Source organism: Phascolarctos cinereus, unplaced genomic scaffold, assembly GCF_003287225.1.
Source record: "Phascolarctos cinereus isolate Bilbo 61053 unplaced genomic scaffold, phaCin_HiC Scaffold_2;HRSCAF=192, whole genome shotgun sequence".
In the NCBI taxonomy this organism is placed as follows: domain Eukaryota; kingdom Metazoa; phylum Chordata; class Mammalia; order Diprotodontia; family Phascolarctidae; genus Phascolarctos; species Phascolarctos cinereus.
The window spans coordinates 10,162,436-10,180,918 of record NW_027555625.1 but is presented as its reverse complement, the minus strand read 5'-3'; the positions used below and the strand labels follow the sequence as shown (position 1 = coordinate 10,180,918).

General features: G+C 45.7%; 1 protein-coding gene across 2 annotated transcripts in view; it reads left to right on the top strand.

The window, feature by feature from the left end:
• Positions 1–14,972: 14,972 nt before the first annotated feature.
• TRIB2 (tribbles pseudokinase 2) overlaps positions 14,973–18,483 on the top strand; it is a 37,135-nt gene continuing 33,624 nt past the window's right edge. For both annotated transcript variants that reach the window (XM_021007750.2, XM_021007749.2), the window contains exon 1: positions 14,973–17,141. In XM_021007750.2, the coding sequence (XP_020863409.1) occupies positions 16,872–17,141 (270 nt within the window). In that variant the 5' untranslated portion in view covers positions 14,973–16,871. The remainder of the gene's footprint in view (positions 17,142–18,483) is intronic.

Below are 18,483 nucleotides of genomic sequence, written 5' to 3'. Positions count from 1 at the left end.
CTTATCAAGTGATTCAGTCCTCCTGCCATAAAACCGAGTGAGATGCTGTATCATCTTGTGATACTCAGCAGATCCATCAGTCAGTCTCTGTGAATGTGATCATAGCCCACAAGTGCCAGAGGCAGGGTTTGAATCAAGGCATGTATGGATCAGATAAAATAGCTGGTGATACTTAACCTGGAGAAGAAATGACTTAAAGGGGACATAATAGGCACTGGAGGATTCTGGGAAGAGGGCAGAGTAGGTCAGAAAACTTTTGGCTCTTCAAAGTTCCTCCAAAAAAAAAAAAGGCAGAACATTGCCTCAGAGCAGCAGAAATAAACTTGGGGTAAAGCAGTTGTTTTCCTAAGAGAACTTGAGAAGACCCCAGGAAAGATGGACCTGCAGGGGCAGAGGTTCAGCCTGAGTGAAGTACAAATACCTCCAGACTGACCCTGCAGAATCAACAAACAAGTCCTGGGGGTAGCTGGGCGGGGAGGCAGTCTCAGCCTTAGAAACTTTCATCTCCTGGACAGTGTGGGGGTCTGCTGGCCGAGTAGGAGAAGACTGAAGAACCTTTTACTGCAGAGAGATGCCAAGCACAGCTGGGCTGAGCAGACGCACAGGTTGTGGCTGCAGGGAGAAGGAGCTAGCACATACTGGGTGGGCGCAGGACTGGGGTCTGGGACCCTGCTGGCTGTGGGCACCTGCAGGAGAGCACAGTCCCTGGTTTCAGTTCCAGGGCAGAGAGGACAGCTGTAGTTTGTATCCACTGGAGGGACCGCAGAGAGCAAGACCATTTGTGGGACAGTGTGACTGGGGCTAGCCGTGGCTCAGGAGTGGAGGGGAGAGCCCAAGTCTGGCCCACAAGATAGACCTTAGAAAATAACAGTAAGAAGGTCCTGAGGGGTGAGGCACCACTCCCCACACCTCAGGAGTACAACCTGATTGCACTAACAGCTGCTAAGAACAAAAATAACACAAGCAAAAAAAAAAATGAGTAAGCAAAGGAGAAAGAACCTAACTATAGACAGCTACTATGGGGATAGAAAGGGTCTGTGTTTATATTCAGAGGAAGATAATGGAGCCACTTCTTTTTCAAAGAGAAACATCAAATAGGCCCAAGCACAAAATGAGTTTTCAGAAGAACTTTAAAAAAGACTTTAAAAATCAAATAAGAGGTTGAGGGAGAAAATTAGAAAACAAAAAAGAGCAATCCAAGAAAATTATGAAGAGAAAGCCAACCGACTTGAAATAAAGAATCAAAAACTGAAGGAAGAAAGTAATTCCTTGAAAACTAGAACTGAACGAGGGGAAGGTAATGATGTTCTAAGACACCAAGAAACAATAAAACAAAATCAAAAGAATGAAAAAAAATAGACGAGAATATGAAACATCTTATCAGAAAAACAACTGAAAGGAGGAATCACGTAAGAATAGTCAGACTACCTGAAAATTAGGATAAAAAAGAATGACACAGTATCATAAGAAGTTATCAAGGAAAATTGCCCTGAAGTTCTAGAATAAGGAGGTAAAATAGAAATAGAAAAAAAAATCTACCTATCACTATCTGAAAGTGATCCCAGGAGCAAAACTTGTGGGAAGTTTCAAAGCTTCCAGGCTAAGGAGAAAATATTGGAAGCAACAACAAAGAAAAAAAACAATTTAAATATCATAGAGCTAAAACAAGGATAACAAAATACCTAGAAGCTACTACATTGAAGGACTGTAGCTCTTGGAATATTGTATTCCAGAACAAAAGAGATAGGGTTACGGCCAAGGGTAACTTACCCAGCAAAGTTAAGTGTAATCTTGAATGAAGAAAAAAAAGGACATTTAACAAACTGGAAGACTTTAAAGTATTTGTGACAAAAACAGCAGAACTTAAGGGAAAAATCAACATATAACATCCTGGAGAAATATAAGGTAAACATTAAAGACCAACTATAAGGCACTCAGTAAGGCCAAATTGTTCGTATGTGTGAAAATGTTATCAATACTCTCATGACTGTCATTCTTTGGGCAGTTTGACAGAAAGGCTTGGGCTGAGCTGTGTATGATGGGGTGGTTCTAAAACAATAAAACTGTGCAGGGAGAAATTAAAAGGAGTAATTATCTCATCTCATACAAATGAGGTACAAAAGGAAAAACTGATGCAGAGGAAGCTAGCGGGGGAGGATGAGTAGTGCTGGAACTGTACTCTCATGGGAACGGGATAAAGAGGGAACAACATATACATCCAGAAGGCTGTAAAAGTCTTCTAACTTGAGAAAGAAATAAGAGGGCAAAGGGATAGGGTGGGGAAAGGGGACAAGGGAGGAACTCCTGGAGGGATGGGTAGGCTAAGGAACGGGAGGGCCAGGTAACCAGTAGAAGTAAAGCTGAGGAGTGAGGAGGGATAGGACCAGGGTGAGAAGGATTGTAAGGAAAAACAGGAAGAAGTAAAATACAAACAAGCAATTATAGCATTATATCTTAAAATGTGAATGAGATTAACTTACCCATAAAACAGAAGCTGACACCAAGATTAAAAATTTGAATTCAACAATGTGCTGCTTTCAGAAAATGCTATAAAAATGAGAGATACACAGAAAGATAAAATAAAGGATTGGAGAAGAATTTATTATGTAAAAGACAACAACGGGTAATAATCATGATTTCAGACAAAGTTAAAGCTAAAATATATTTAATACAAGAGCAAAATAGGGAAACTATACTATGTGTCAGCAATTTTATTCAATATTGCGTTAGGCCCTTTAAAATAACTGGACAGTATAAAATATCTGAGAGTACACCTGTCAAAACATACACAGAAACTATATGAACATAAAGACAAAACATTTTTTATACAAATTAAGTCAGAACTAAATAACTGAAATAATATTTTTTGTTCATGGGTAGGAAAAGACAACATAATACAAAAGTGACAATTTTACCTAACTAACCTATGTATTCATTACCATCCTTATTAAATTACTAAAAAATTATCTTAGTGAGTTAGAAAAAATAATAGCAAAGTTCACTTGGAAGAACTAAAGGTCAGGAACTTCAAAGAAACCAGGGTGGGGGCAGGAAAAAGATGTAAAGGAAGCAGATTCAGCAGTTTCAGACCTTAAACTATACTATAAAGTGAGAGCATTGTTCACATGTAAAATGTATACTTTTGATTATTTTAAATTAAAATGTTCTTGTTTAAATAAAACCAATATAGCCAAGAATAGAAGGAATGCAGAAAATTGGGGGGAAATTCGTTGACAGTCTCTCAGATAGGATGTGATTGGGTCAGAACACTGCTGTAGTGTAGGAAACAATGAGCTGTTGATTTAGCAAAACATGGCAAGACTTGGACTTATGAAGGAAGATGCTATCCATCTTCAGAGAAACACATGATAAGAGGAGGTAAGTGTAGTATGGTCTTACATGTATGTGTCTGAATGTGTATGTTCATAGATATCTATGTGTGCATATCTCTATGTATATGTGTGTGTGTGTGTGTGTATATATATATCTATATATATATATCTATATATATATATATGAGATATCTATATCTATCTCTCTCTATATATATGTTTAATTGTAGCCTTCTTTAGGATGGGGGGCAGGGGAGAAGGAGGGAAAAAGTTAAAAGTGCATAGCTGAGGATGAAAGAAAATCCATAACAGAAGCAAAGCTGGGCAGCTTTGAAAACAATGCGTAGTATTTACTATACAGATTTTCTTGAAATGGAAATTTATAGTTTCATAATAAATCCTCTCTTATTTTTTGCTGTGTACATGGCAACTTTTTTTTCCTTTTCCCATTTTGCATTTAAGTTTAAAATAAAATTTACAAATTTACAAATTTACGAAGAAAAGAAAAAGAAACATTAAAAACATTCACTCCGTGTGTGATGGGGCCTCGGATGCGCCACTTCTCTGCACCACTGTTTTCTTCTCTGTAAAATGAGAATAATGAAAGATGTGCTTACTAAGATCCCTGCTGGCCTGGAATCTCTGATTTTTCTGTGCCAAGGGGATTAGGTTTGTTCTACCAGGCCCCAAAGGGCAGAAGCAGGAGCTACGAAGGTAAAGAACCAGCAAAGAGGACAAGTAAGCCTTCAGGTGAAGAAGTTTCCTAACATTTAAAGCCATCCCCCTGAGTAGGTGGTGAGCTCCTTATCACTGGAGGTATTCAAGCCTCTAGAGGGGGGCTGTAGTGGTGAGGATTCTTACTCAAATACAGTTTGAACCAACCTGGGCCTCTAAGCCCTTTCCGACTCTAACTGTATGTATGCATGAATGATAACACGCGTGAATGAATAATTAAGTAGTAACATGTTGATTAAGCACTTACTCCATGAAACTGTATGATTCTGTAATACCTGTAATCCTTACTTCCCCGGGTCACTGAGAGGCTCAGATGAGACGCTGTGCGCAAACTGGTTTTCAAACCACAATTGTTGGTGTTCAGTCATTTCAGTCCTGTCTGACTCTGGGACCCCACTGGAGGTTTTCTTGGCAGATACTGGAGCGCTTCACCATTTCCTTCTCCAGCTCATTTTAAAGATGAGGAAACTGAGGTGAACAGGGTGAAGTGACTTGCCCAGGGCCACACAGCTAGCAAATGTTTGAGACTGGATTGGAACTCAGGCCCTTCTGTCTCCAGGGCTGGCTCTCTATCCACAAACTTGAAAATGCTACATAAATAGCAGATATTCTCTAATAAGACCTCAGAGCTAGCTCAGAGATTACTGGTCTAACCCTTTCCTTCAGGGAGTTAGGTGTTATCTTTTCAGGTTACAGATGAGGTAAATGGGGCCCAGAAAGATGAATTAACTTGGCCAAGGTCACATAGTCAGGAAGTGATGGACAGTAGGCTAGAACTTAGGTGTGCTGTTTCCTTGTCCCCTTGGCATTAGGCAGCAGTGACCAATGAACACCATTCTCTTCTTAAACACGGTATAGATGAGTAGATGAGGAAGGACAGCCATCCTCTTGTCTTTGGGGAAGCCGTATGGTGCAGTCACAGCACCCTTGGGCCTGCACTTAACTCCCAGAACCACCATCACTACCTGCCTGACCCTGATCAATCACTCTTTCTGCTCCCGCCTCCAGGGCCTCAGTTTCCTCTTCTGTAAAAGGAAGGACCAAATGATCTCCAAGATCTAAAACTATCTGGGAGTTTATGGTTTTCAAAGGGTCTAACAAGCTGACCAAAACATCCTTTCCCCTAAATGTATCCTACTGTATATAGTCTTCCTAGAAGCTACATCCATTCTCACCACTCTGATTAGCTGGACATATTCTTCAGGTTTTTTTTCTACTATTTTATCATTTTCTATTATTCTACTACACTAGACTGTGGATGAATGAATGAATGAATGAATGAATGAATGAATGAGCAATTGAAGGAAAGCAAACCATTAAACATGTCCTGTGGGCTAAGAAGTGCAGTTAGGTGGTGCGGTGGATAGAGCACCAGGCCTGAGTTTTGTATTGAAGTTTAAAATAAAATTTAAAATTTACAAAAAATAAAATGAAACATTAAAAAAGTGTTACCCCTAACTCCCTGTGTGAAACGGCCTAAATTACATCACCTCTCTGCACCTCAGTTTTCTTCTGCAAAATGATGGGCTTCCTTCTCCCCTCTCACCCCCCACCAATAATCCCCTCCACTGACCAAATGACCTAATAGTGACAGTATTAGTCACTCAAGCTGAGGTCATTCCTGGACTCTTTCCCTTTCTTCTTGTGGATAATCCTTTCAAACTGCTAAACTTCTTCAAGAAATGGTGAAAATCAAAGGTGGTGCCTCAGAACCAAAGGTCGAGTTTTACGGGGGTTTATTTTAATCTTAGGGTAAAAGGGGTCCCTTCTTAATAGTCTCTGGGCTTGTGCTCCCTCCACTGGAATTTCCTTTAGGCACAGCAGAATTGGGTTCATGTCTAAGTGTTTATAGAAAAAATTAAAACGACCCTTTGTTCCCATGCAAATGCCCGAGCTGACAAACCATTGAATATAGAGATATTTTATTTACCCCATCAAAGAGTGTAAAATGACCCATTCCTGAGTCCCTAAAGAGGCATGACGTTTCTCCTTGGGACTGCTAAAGACTCAAATAGCTCAGTCTCTCATGAGATATACCTTCCTTAGGGATCTATGCAGACTTATACAGCTGTCCCGAGGCTGATGTTTTCTATTAGGAAGAAGCACTTGGAGGCAATAGAAAGATGACCTCTCTCCTCAGACCTGCGCGGTCCATTGCAGGTCACATTGCAGGTGAAGGGTGAGATTCAGGATGCTCCTCCACATCATGGCCTTGTCTCCTTCTGCTCCTCCCCTTTCGATCATACGTGGTCCAAGAGTTCCATTGTTGGACCCAGGAGGTCTGGTTCAGGAACTTCGAAGTTTCTCTGCTCCTGCCATCCCAGCACTGCTGGCTTTCACGTCTGCGTTTCCTGACTTGGTCTAGACATTCCTATCACATAGGTGCTCGCATGTAGTTTCCCCAATTAGACTGTGAATTCCTTGAGAGCGGCTGATGTCTTTTGACTTATTTTTAATCCCTGGTGCTTAATACGGTGCCTGGTACTTAGTAGGTGCTTAATAAATGGACTGACTGCCACTATCTCTCCATCTTACGCTCTTATGTTATAGTACCCTGGGTAGATTTCCCAGATGTGATGGCTTCACTCCCAGGAGACAAGGTTTGAGCCTTTCTGTGCAGCTCCTCCCTAAATGTCTTCATCTCCACTTCACTGGCTCCCTGTATAGTTCTGCTGTCCCAAGTATAAGGTTGTAGTCTGGGTGTCGATACCAGTGGTGAATCAATCCACGATGCTTGATGAATGAGCCTGCCCAAATGTGTCAGCTATAGCAGCTATCAGCCAATAGGGACATCATGATCTCAAGGCTAGGATTCTAGAGCTGAAAGGGTTAAGACTTTCAGGGAATAGTCTGGTTCAGGCAGCCATGTGTGGAGAACACTAAGGGTCAGTCCATAACTTGTCAAAAAAACAGCTTTGTCCAGGACATTTTAATATACAGCTGAATAGACAGAAGAGGGCTTCAGGAAGGCTGCCAAAGTATTCCTGTGACCTCAGCCTGACTTCAAAGAGGTAGAGTGTCCCAGAGCCTGGAGCTAACAGTCAGAGTACTCCACCTAGATCAGACTGTACCAGGACTATTTTGTTCAGCTATAAGGGGTCTGACTCTGCAAAGATAATCAATTTGCTAATGACTCTCACATCAGTAATCAACCATTTCTGGACTGAGACACCATCAGCTCTGCATGCGTGTGTGTGTGTGCGTGTGCGTGTGATATTGCCAGGCATAGAGCCTTCTGCCTTGTCTTGAAGGAAGTATTCATGATACTCAGACCTGAGGGTTCTGAGCTGTCCATACACTCTTGTGGTCTTTTCTGTTTCCTAATCTTTCTCCGTATTTTCCCATATGTCTTCCCCTACACTCCTGATTTTTATTGAAGTGGCTGAGAACCAAAGTCCAGGGTGCCTTGGCTGGGGGTCCCTGTTAAATATGGTGTAGGAAGTCTGCATTCTGTCTGTACTCACCGGGGGGATGTGAGCTGCCTTTACCTTCATAGTGATCTTTTGTGTGTCATCCAGAGCGCTCCAAGGCAGCTGATGACGGGAGCGATGACTCACATCGAAAATCAGCTTCACATCTGCAAAGCACTTTTCCATAGATTATCTCATTCTGTCCAGGGTGGGGGGAGTGCATGAAGGACTTGGAGGCACGAAAACCCAAGCCTCAATCATGGCTCAAACACTCAGCAAGTCACTTCTCCCTGGACCTTAGTTCCTTCATCTATACAGTAATGCCTTCTGGCTCTGGACTTACGATCTTCACAATAGCCTGGTGAGATAGGCACAAGTACAACTACTGTGCCCATATCCACATGAGGAACCTGGCCAACAGGTGACGAGATGTGCTCAGAAGTACAAAGTAAATGTCTGAGGCCAGATTCAAACTCAGGGCTTTCCAATTTTAAGTCCAATTTTAAGCTCTCTTTCCTCTATGCAACAAGATGTTTGCTGTTCCTTTAACCTCCACTAAACTGTTGATTTAATTACATTGCGAAAACATCAGGCACCTGCTCTGTGCCAGACTCTGTGTTGTGCCGCGTTTAAGGGCACTCAGTGCCCTACATTTCTCTGGGTGGTGGGATGTGTAGATACAACATGGACCCAGGTGAGTATAGTCCAATTAATCCACAAACATGATTTACTCAGCACCTGCTGTTTGCTGGGAAAGGTGATGAAGTTCCCTGTACAAAGAAAGCATGAAACAATCCCTATGCATATGGAGCTTAACATTCTAATGGGGGAGACAAGGATATTGATATTGAAAGAAGCATAAATATAGATTTTGATATAGACATAGATATTGACATAAACACAGACAAAATATAGACATGATATAAACACACATGTTGATATAGATATGGACATAGACACATAGACATAGATATCTATACAGATATGAACGTAGATATCGATATAAACATAGATATTGATATAGCAATAGATGTTGACATAGACATAGACAAGACAGAGACATGTTATAAACATAGATATTGATATAGACACAGACATAGATATTGGTACAGATATAGACAGAGATATTGAAATAGAAATAGATATAGATGTTGATACAGACATAGACAAGATATAGACATGATAGAAACATGGATGTTGATATAGATATAGACATAAATATTGATACTGATGTAGACAAATATTGTTAAAGACATAGATATTGATATAAACATAGACATAGATATAGACATGGATATCTATATAGATATAAACAAAGATATTGTTGTAGATATAGATATTGGTATTCATATAGACATAGATATTGATATAAACATAGACATAGATATAGACATGGATATCTATATAGATATAAACAAAGATATTGTTATAGATATAGATATTGGTATTCATATAGACATAGATATTATTGTAGACATAGATACTGATAGAGATAGACATAGATATTTACATAGACATAGATGATATAGATAGATGTGCTCACATATGTGCATGTTTTAGGTATACATATCTGCATATGTAAATATACACACATACATGTATATCCATATGTTCATATATACCTAATGGATATGAAAAGATTAAGTACAAATAATTATCAGGTAGTTGGAGAGGGTTCAAATAACAGAATTCCAGAATAGCTGCATTGCAGTAGCAGAATTGACTTTAACAGCCATCAAGTGAGAGTCCTCTGACCTCATGACTCCTTCTTCAGTTCATTCCAGTGGCTCCCTTGTGCCTCTAGGAACAAAAGCAATTCTTTGTGTGATATTTGCAGCCCTTCACTATCTGCCTTGAAATGGACTTTTAAGTCTAATTAGGTTTAACTCCACGCGTAGGTTTTGTGATCCAGCCAGAACTGTCTTCTTGCCGTTCCTTACACAGGCTGATCAATGTCCCGATGTGTCTTTTTGCACTATCTTCAGTTTCTGAAATAAACATCCTCCCCACTTCTTTCTCTCAGAATCTCTGTCTCCCTTCTAAGCTCAGCCCAAGTAGCAGTAGTATTATCAGAGGGCTTTCTGAATCCCTCCAGTTCCCAGTACCTTTGCCACCTGAATTCCTTTATATTTGCATATATCAGGGAAGCTAGGTGGAATACTGGGCCTGGAGTCAGGAAGATATTTGTAGTGACCTTGGGCAAGTAACTTAACTTCTGTGTGTATCAGTCTCTCCAGCTATCAAATGGGAACAATAAAAGCACCCATTTCACGGAGTTGTTATGGGGATCAAATGAGATAATATTTGCAAGGTATCACAGTGCCTGGCACACAGTAGGTGCTCTATAAACATTATTATTATTTCCCTAGATAGATTTTGAGCTCATTACTGGTTTTTGTGTCCCTAATACTTAGCACAGTGTTCTACAGAGCAGGAATTTAATAAATACATACTGATTATTTGGCTGGTTCAACCCATACCCCAAAAGGAATTTCTACCACAAGCCAAAAGAGAAGCCATTCAACCTCTGCTTAAAGACTACCATGGAGATAGTGGATTCTTAGAACCCTTTGCCCTTTCTTCCAGTCACTGTGACACCATGACTTCAAATGCCAACAGCAACCTTGGAATTAGGACCTCTTCAGTTTTTGGTGGTTGTAATGGCCAAAGCGTTGATCATCTGGTGGCCAACCTGGGAGGAAAGAGTCAGAACAAAGACTGTGTCTATGCCTATGTTCTGCCATAAAATGGTGGTTGGAAATGGCCATCAGCATACTTGACTGAGAGTCTCCATACTTGGCCCCACATTCTCTGCTCACCATCCGTTGTACTCAAAGTCTAAGTTGGGGTTGGGGAAAGAGGCAGGAGCTTCCATAGCCAAGATTCTTCTGGATGAAACTTTAAGAAATCATCATCACCCAGGGCCAGTATAAGACCCTTGACTAGGTAATCTTCATGTTTGCTACAATAATTTTGTTCCCCTCCCCCAACTCATTAGGGGAGGGTAAATGGGAGGGAGAAAAGAATAAATACTTGATAATTGAAAAAAATAATCACATTTTTCAAAAAAGAACAATGTCACCTCCACGTCAGGATGAAACACTAGATTAGGATGCTGGAGGGACATCTGTAGAAGTGGGGAATGCCACATGGATGGGAGCCCAGATTCACCAACAGGCTAAAGAAGGGCTAAACTGCTACCCACAGACATGGGAACAGAGGTGGGTGGCCATGGTGCGTGGTGGGATATGGTTGTGAGAGTCAGTTTCATATGAGATACAATGAGCAGAATCTCTCTATAGAACCATATAGTATAGATTTGCGTGGACTTGGAATCAATTAGTATGATTTTGGAGTCAGCAGACCTGACTAAAGTGCTGGTTCTACTCTTTAATACCTGGGTGACCTCAAGCAAGTTATTTCTCCTCTCTCATGGGTTCAATTGGTTCACCCATAAAATGAGACAATTAGTGATGTCCCAGCTTCAAAATCCTGTAAAATTCTATGAAATCCTCAACTCTTCTGGATGATACTTTGGTGGTCATGTTGTCCAATCTTCTAGATGGTGCAATGGATAGAGTACAGGCTTGAAATCATGAAGACTTGAGTTGAAATCTGGATGGAGACACTTATTAACTGTGTCTTACTAGCTGTGTGATCCTCAGGCAAGTCATCTAATCACCATTTGTATCAGTTTCCTCATCTGTAAAATGGGGATAATAAAAGCACCTACCTCCCAGGGTTGTTATGAGAATCAGATGGGATGATAAGCACAGTGCTTGACAACAACAGGTACTTAATAAGTCCCTCCCCCCTTCCTTCCTCCCTCCCCCATCCCTCCCTCCTTCCTTCCTTCCTTCCTTCCTTCCTTCCTTCCTTCCTTCCTTCCTTCCTTCCTTCCTTCCTTCCTTCCTTCCTTCCTTCCTTCCTTCTATCCAGGTTGAATATATATCTTTTTGGATACAGTCAGTGAAGACAGTTGTTTTGCCTGACTATGCCTACTTGTTATGAAGGTTGTGTTTTTCTTTTCTTTAAAATGAGAGTAGGGATGGTAAAAGGGAAATAAAATAGATTTTTCCTCATGAAAATAAATTGATTTGTAAAATATTTTATTGATGTTTTGTTTCACACAAACAATTGCCACTTTCCAATTACCCCTATACCTCTTATCACCTTTCTGAATTACGAAGGGAAACAGCAAAGTGAGTAAGTCTACACATCGACCTTGGCAGTATATACAGAATCCCACACCTGGAACCTACGACCTCTAGAGAGAGAAATGGGTTTCATCACTGGTCTGGAATCAAGATTCGTCATTACATTAAGCTGAATTCCACTGCCTCTTAGGGACGTTTTACTTTGCATTGTGGTCACTGGGTCAATGGTTCTGGTTGCATCGGGTCCTATAGGCTTTCCCAAGTTAATATGGGAAATCCCTGTATTCCTTGTTCTCCATTACATAGCACCTCTTCATAACATTCACATACCACTGGGCATTCGGATCCCGGAGAAGAGACGACTGCCACTGCGGGGGAGGAGGAAAGGCAGCATAGCTGTGCTCAAGTAGCGGTACTGTCACGTGGGGCAGGGCTCAGCCTCTTTCTGCTTGGCCCCAGGGGGCAGAGCCAGAAGCAGTTCGGGGAAGGTGTAAAGAGCCCAGTTAGCTGTGATATGAGAAAAAAACTTCTTAAAGAGAGCTGCCCCCAAGTGGAAGGAGCTAGGTTGCCCCTTTTAAAATCTCCCAGGTATGTTATAGTGGGAATCCCTTTCATGTATGGATCGACTCAATTATAGGGTCTTGGATTCAGATGGAGCTGGGAGGGACCTCACTCTGTCTGTTTCTCTGTATTTCATCTGTCTCTGTCTTTGTCTTTTATTTGGTGGAGGGGAGCAAAGATCCGGTTCAGGAGAAAATCATTTTGATGCTGGTAGCTTTCTTATGGATAATAATGCCACTTTTCTCTAACCTTCAAGGTTTCCAAAGCTTCCTCCCCATGACCACCCCTTGGGGTCAGTGATACAGGCAGGCATCATTTGACTTAGTCTGCACAAGGTCCCAGAAGCAAGATGGCTTCTGTGGTCAGTCAGTCACTCAACATTTATGGAGAGCTCCCTGTGTTCTAGGCTCTGTGCTGAGTGCTGGTTGATAATAATAAAAAGGCAAAAACAAGGTCCCTTCTCTCAAGGAGCTCACCTTCGAATGGGTTACCTGGCTAGGAATTGTCTGTCTGGATTTGAAACACTGTCCTAAGCCCAGTTCCTGCAGACCTCCCAGCCCCTCGGCAGTTTGTAACAGCCTCTTGGGGCAGCTCAGGTCATTTTGGGCTGGAGGGAGCCCAGCACTTTTCAGAAAATATTGGGCTTTGGATCCCACTTTCCAATCACCTCTGTCCTTGAAAGGGGGCTTCTTCATCTTTTCAGATAGGACAGAGCCATCCGCTTCTGGGGGAGAGGGAGCCAGTGTGGGTGGGAAAAGCTTACCAGCCTCAAGGCCTTTACTTCTCTGATTCTAAAAGGACCTTAGGTAAGAGAGGAAGGAGGGAAGGAAGGAAGGAAGGAAAGGAGGAAAGAAGAAAGGAAAGAAGGAAGGAAAAGAGGGAAGAAGGAAGGTTAGGGACCTTGGTGAATTATTCTTGTCACATCTCAGCTCAGACACTTAAATAGGGAGGAGCCATCATCTGGCATGATGAGTAAGGGCTTTGGAGTCTGATGATCTGGGTTTGAAAGTTAGCTCTATGGCTAACAGGTACTCTTGAGTAAGTCACATCCCCTTGGTGGTCCAAAAAGGTCAGAAGAGATGAACTGCAACGTCCTTCCAGCTCCAGATCTATGCTTCTATGAACTGTTCAGCCTTGGGAGAAAGGTACTTTTACAGCTCATTGAGTCTCTGCTTCACAATCCCTAAGATGGGAATGATGGTGCTTTGTGAAAAATACAAGGCCAAAAGAAATCTAAATAATCTAGTCCAGAGTTGGTTGCCTGGTGAAAAAAGGCCTAGGATTGGAATCAGCAGTTGTAGGTGAATCCCAGAAGGATGCTTTTCCTTGTATGACCTTGGCCAAATGATTCTGGCCACAAAGCAGTAGCAGGTGGCACAATGGAACCAATGATTGACTTGGAGTCCTAAACACCCAAGTTCAAATGTAGCCTCAGCTGCTTACTAGATGTGATCCTGGGGAAGACAATTAACCTGCCTGCCTCCCTTTCACCATCTGTAGAAAGAGGATGATAATAACACCTACCTCCTAGGGTTGTTCTGAGGATCCAATTTGTAAAGCACTATCTGTAATATTCTCAGTCTTTCTGACTGTCCACTATTCCAGGCTGCATTTTAGCATACCTAGTGGCCACTTAATATGGCACGTTTGCATGAGCGGCTGGGTTTCCCTAGCCTAACATCTGGCTGGAGCTGAGCAGGATCAGAATACCACCTGCCTATTAATGACTTTAATTCTGTGACACCCACACAGTGTTCGACGCACGTAGTCTAAGCCTCTGGGGTAAGGGGCAGGGGCTGCACCCATTCCGGGGCTTCTGTGTGTAATGCAAACGTTCTGCTTACTTTTTTTCTCCTCCAAGGTTTGAAGCCGCTGCTTCAACTGTGCTCCGAAGCAAAACTCCTTCCTAAATTAAACAGGGAAGGACTGGGCTGTAAGTTTTCTCGATCTAAGCTGCCTAGAAAATATGATTTCTTCTTTGAAGGGGAAGAAAACGACAAAGAAATGACAAAGAAGAGCCCAGGTCTTTGCAACAACACAGCGCTGGGCGGTGGGGTGGGGGGCGCGTGCCAATATGCAAAGAGCCCTAGACTCTATTCTCTCTCCTTCCTCAAGAACAAATAAAGCCGGTCCCCACGCCCACCCCACCCCTCACTGGGCTGGTCACTGCCACATCTGGCCAGATGCGTCTGTGGGGGGGACTAGTAGGAAGGGAGCACACGTGCACGCCCGCTGGGTGGGTGCAGGGCAGGTGGGCAGACCCCGAAAAGGTGATTAGTAAAGGAAAGGCGGGAAGGAAAGAAAGCGGTGGATGGAAAGGGGGTCAGCAGACTGCTGCTGGCCAGGCCCCTTGGCTGGCCTCGGCTGCAGTGGCAGACGTCCGGGCAGCGCCGCCCGCCCGCTAGACCGCGGGGCTGGGCACGTGTGCCTCGCTGCATCCCCAGCGGCCCCTTCTCTGACCCTCGCAAATCCGGCCGCGGAAGGATACCTCTATGGGCTGACCCTATGCTGCCGGTCAGGGTCCCCCAGCCAGAGCTCAAGCAGGCGGCGGCAACCCAAGCGCGGAGTGGCATTCCCCCCTTCTTGGTACTGATTGACGGGCGAGTGGCTCAATGAACAGCGAGCGGCTGGGGGCGGGGCGGGGCCCGGGCCAGCCCTCTTATGCCTGGGAAGCCCCGCGGAGCGGCTGGGGCGGGGGGCGGGCCGTGCTGGTGACATTGACTGGGGAGCCCCCGGTGGGGAGGCCGAGCCAGACTGCCGGGTGCGCGCTTACAGCGGGGCTCACACCGGCGCGTGCACAGCCTCCCTCACACAGTCTCAGCCTCTCTCTCTCTCTCTCTCTCTCTCTCTCTCTCTCTCTCTCTCTCTCTCTCTCTCTCTCTCTCTCTCTCTCTCTCTCTCTCTCTCTCTCTCCCTCTCTCTCTCTCTCACGCACACACACACACACACACACACACACACACACACACACACACACACTCACTCAGACCAGAGATCCCCGGCCACGTAAAAAGCTATTATACGGACCGTGGCGGCGATGCAGGCTTCCTGACTAGGGCTCGGCCCCAGGCACTGTGGGTGCCCCCTCGCTTCTCTCCGAACTGAGCTGCCTCAACCCCCACCCCTAGCAGAGTCCCAGCCGGGCCTCTCGCCTGCTTTTTTTCAAACTGTTGAGACCCCCCACCACCACCATTGCCCTCCCCCCGAGAATTTCCGCCTTGGTCTCTGGAGAGGGGGAACAAGAAAAGAGTCCCGGACCCGCACCGCGGCAGATAGGCAAGGCAATCCTCTCTCTGGACAGGCAGAGAAGAGACATAGAGAGCTAGAGCTCCAGAGCGGGGCGAGACCTGCTCGGGAAGACGAGCCATCTGGGCCGGAGCTGAGAAGTGGGGACTTGGAGTGGGACAGCCTTCTGTCCCTTCCCTTCCACCCCACGCTAAGGGTGTGTGCGGGCACCGGGCTGAGAGCCCTGGAGGGGCCTCTAGGAGTCTCGCGCCGGCACAAGAGCACACGGAGAGCCCCCGCCTCTTCCAGACTCGCCCCGGGGAGTTGAGGAGAGCAGGAGAGGCGGCAGCTGCAGGGACCGGAGCTGGAGAGGCATGAGCCTCCCCTGACCCCAAAGCTCTCCTTCTCCGGCCGAGGACGCTCCGGGCTGCGCGCTCCACGAGTGGGCTGGGCCGCCAGGCTCGCCTCCAGGCGCCGCTTCGGAAGCTGCTTTTGTTGGCTGCGCTGTGCGCCCGCCCGCCGGTCTGTCTGTTAGTCTGTCCGCCCGCCCGCCAGTCTGTCTGTCCGCCTGCCCCAAGTTCAATGCTCCCTCGCTAGTTGGTGGAGCGTTGGAGGGAAGCCTTCGCTCGCTGGGAAAAGGTGAAGACGCCATCTACAGTCAAAACGTAGACAACTTCTCTCCTCGCCTCCCCACGCCCCCCACCAAAAAAAAAAAAAAAAGAAAAAAGGAGGAGGGGGACCCACGGATCCTGTATGCTGTGCTCGGAGTTGAGAAGCCCCGCAGGCTGCAGCTTTCTTTTTGCTTCCCACGCTGTTTGGGCTTTGACTTTTCTTCCTTCCTTCCTTCTTTTTTTAAATACGGTCCTCGGGCAGCCTGGACCCTGGGCCCGCTGACCGCACGGCCTCGAACCCCGCTAGCTCGGTGCGATCCCGCCCTCCGGCCACTGCCGCAGCTCGGGCTCTCTTTCCTGGCTTCGGAAGCCTCCCCCCCGGGCTGCCCAGAGGCAGTCGAACATTGCAGTTCGTTGCATTCTGAAGCCGGCTACTTTGTTTCCCTCTCCGCTTACGTTTGGAAGCATTAAAAAACAAATCAGCGTTCGAACGGCGGTTTCAGTCCATCGCCCGCAGCGGCGGCGGCGGCGGCGGCGTTCCGTGCTGGGAACAAAAGGGGCCGCTCGCCGACCCGCCCGCCTGCGGAGAAAGTGCTCCCAGAACCCGCTTTCCCGGCGGCGAAGGTGCCCAACCTATCCGCCTCTTTCTTTGCCCCTCGTATTTCCTAACTCTTCCTGCACGCAGCCCCCTCCCCTTCCCTCTCTTCTTCTCTCCTCTCCTCTCGCTTCCCCCCCCACCCCTTTTTTAATCTCTAACACAAAGGCGCCTGAAGCCGGACTCGCCAGCGATTGTAACCCGTCCCCACCGGGTTTTGTTGTTTGCGTGTGATCGCCACCCTCATGAACATACAAAGATCCACCCCAATCACAATCTCACGCTATGGGAGACCGCGGACCAAAACCCAGGATTTTGAAGAGCTGTCGTCCCTGAGGTCCACCGAACCCAGCCAGAGCTTCAGCCCCAACCTCGGCTCCCCGAGCCCGCCGGAGGCTCCCAACTTGTCGCATTGCGTTTCCTGCATCGGGAAATATTTATTGCTGGAACCTCTGGAAGGAGACCACGTTTTTCGGGCTGTGCATCTGCACAGTGGGGAAGAGCTTGTGTGCAAGGTAAAACTTACCCCTTGCCCCCCAAAACACCTTCTTCCCCCCTTGCTGTGCTTTTAAAGGAAAGAGACCCGCACACTCCCACGGCCAAACTCTAGGGCTGGGAGGAAATCCCCTGGTGCCTATTTTAATTTTATGATTATGATGATTGTTATAATTATTTTAACGTAGGACTAGCTCGGAAGTTTCCTGGCCACTTCAGACAATAGGACAGTCTCTATACCGGGGGCGTTCCGGGCAGAGTCGCTCTGAGGAGGGAGCCCTGGGTAGAGAAGAGAGGCCGGAGGGACCGAATGTCCAGACTCAGGAAGGCTTTTACTGAAAAAGTGCGAACGCACGTCTGCTGCAGGACACAGCCTGGAAGACAACCTTCCACCCCCTCTCCAGTCTCTCGAACCCCTTCCCCCCTCCCCCCAGCCTCCACAGAGGAGGGAATCCCCTACTCATTTTAATACAATGCTTCTAGAATCACACCATGTCAGAGTTGGAAGGGTCCTTAGATAACTCTCTGGGCCAATACGGCTCATTTTACAGATGGGGAAACTGTGGCACAGAGCTGGAGAAGGTTTTTGCCCAAGGGTCTGGCTTGGGGCTTTCCTCTCAGTCTCCTGTAGCAGTACCGGTGGGAGAGCTTTGTTTGGAATCAGGCTTTGAAAAGGAACCTGGAGGTCTGGCTCCTGGCTTGTCCGGGGCCCTCCCTCCTTCCCTACCAGGCCCCTTCTCACAATGGGGAAGGGATAAAAGCCCCAGGCACACCTCGGTTTAGGAAGAGGCCGAGGCTGCCGCTGCCACCTGCACACTGCCTCCCGCCCTCCCTTTCTTTCCCATCTCAGCCCCCCTCCTTCTGTTCCCTCCCCTGCCTTTACCAGTGGTGCCAATTCTACCAGGCTCCCTTTAAGGTTTAAAGGGAAGTTAGTGGAAAGCCACAGCATGGGCACAGCCGGTGAAAGAATGAACAGGTCTGGCTTTCAGCTTGGTGGAGGAGGGGGAAGATGTCATCTCTGCTGTTTGGTTTTGACCCCGAATGAGGACTGGAGTGTGTGTGTGTGTGTGTGTGTGTGTGTGTGTGTGCATGTGAGTGTGTCCCCCAGTAGTCCTGGAAAATACAAAATCTGCAGAAATAGACTCAGCCTGGATTAACCTGCTGCCCAGCAGTTGGCCAGCATCAGCATTTCATCGTGGTCCAACCTTGGATTTTTTATAACTGCTCGGTTTGGACCAGGAATGAAGTCTGGGCATTTAACACTGGAAAACTAGGGAGATGAGCACATCCCTCCTCCAGATGCAATGCTTAAGGTAGCCTTTGGCAGCTTGTAAAAGAGCTTTTTCTCAAAATGATTCCAGA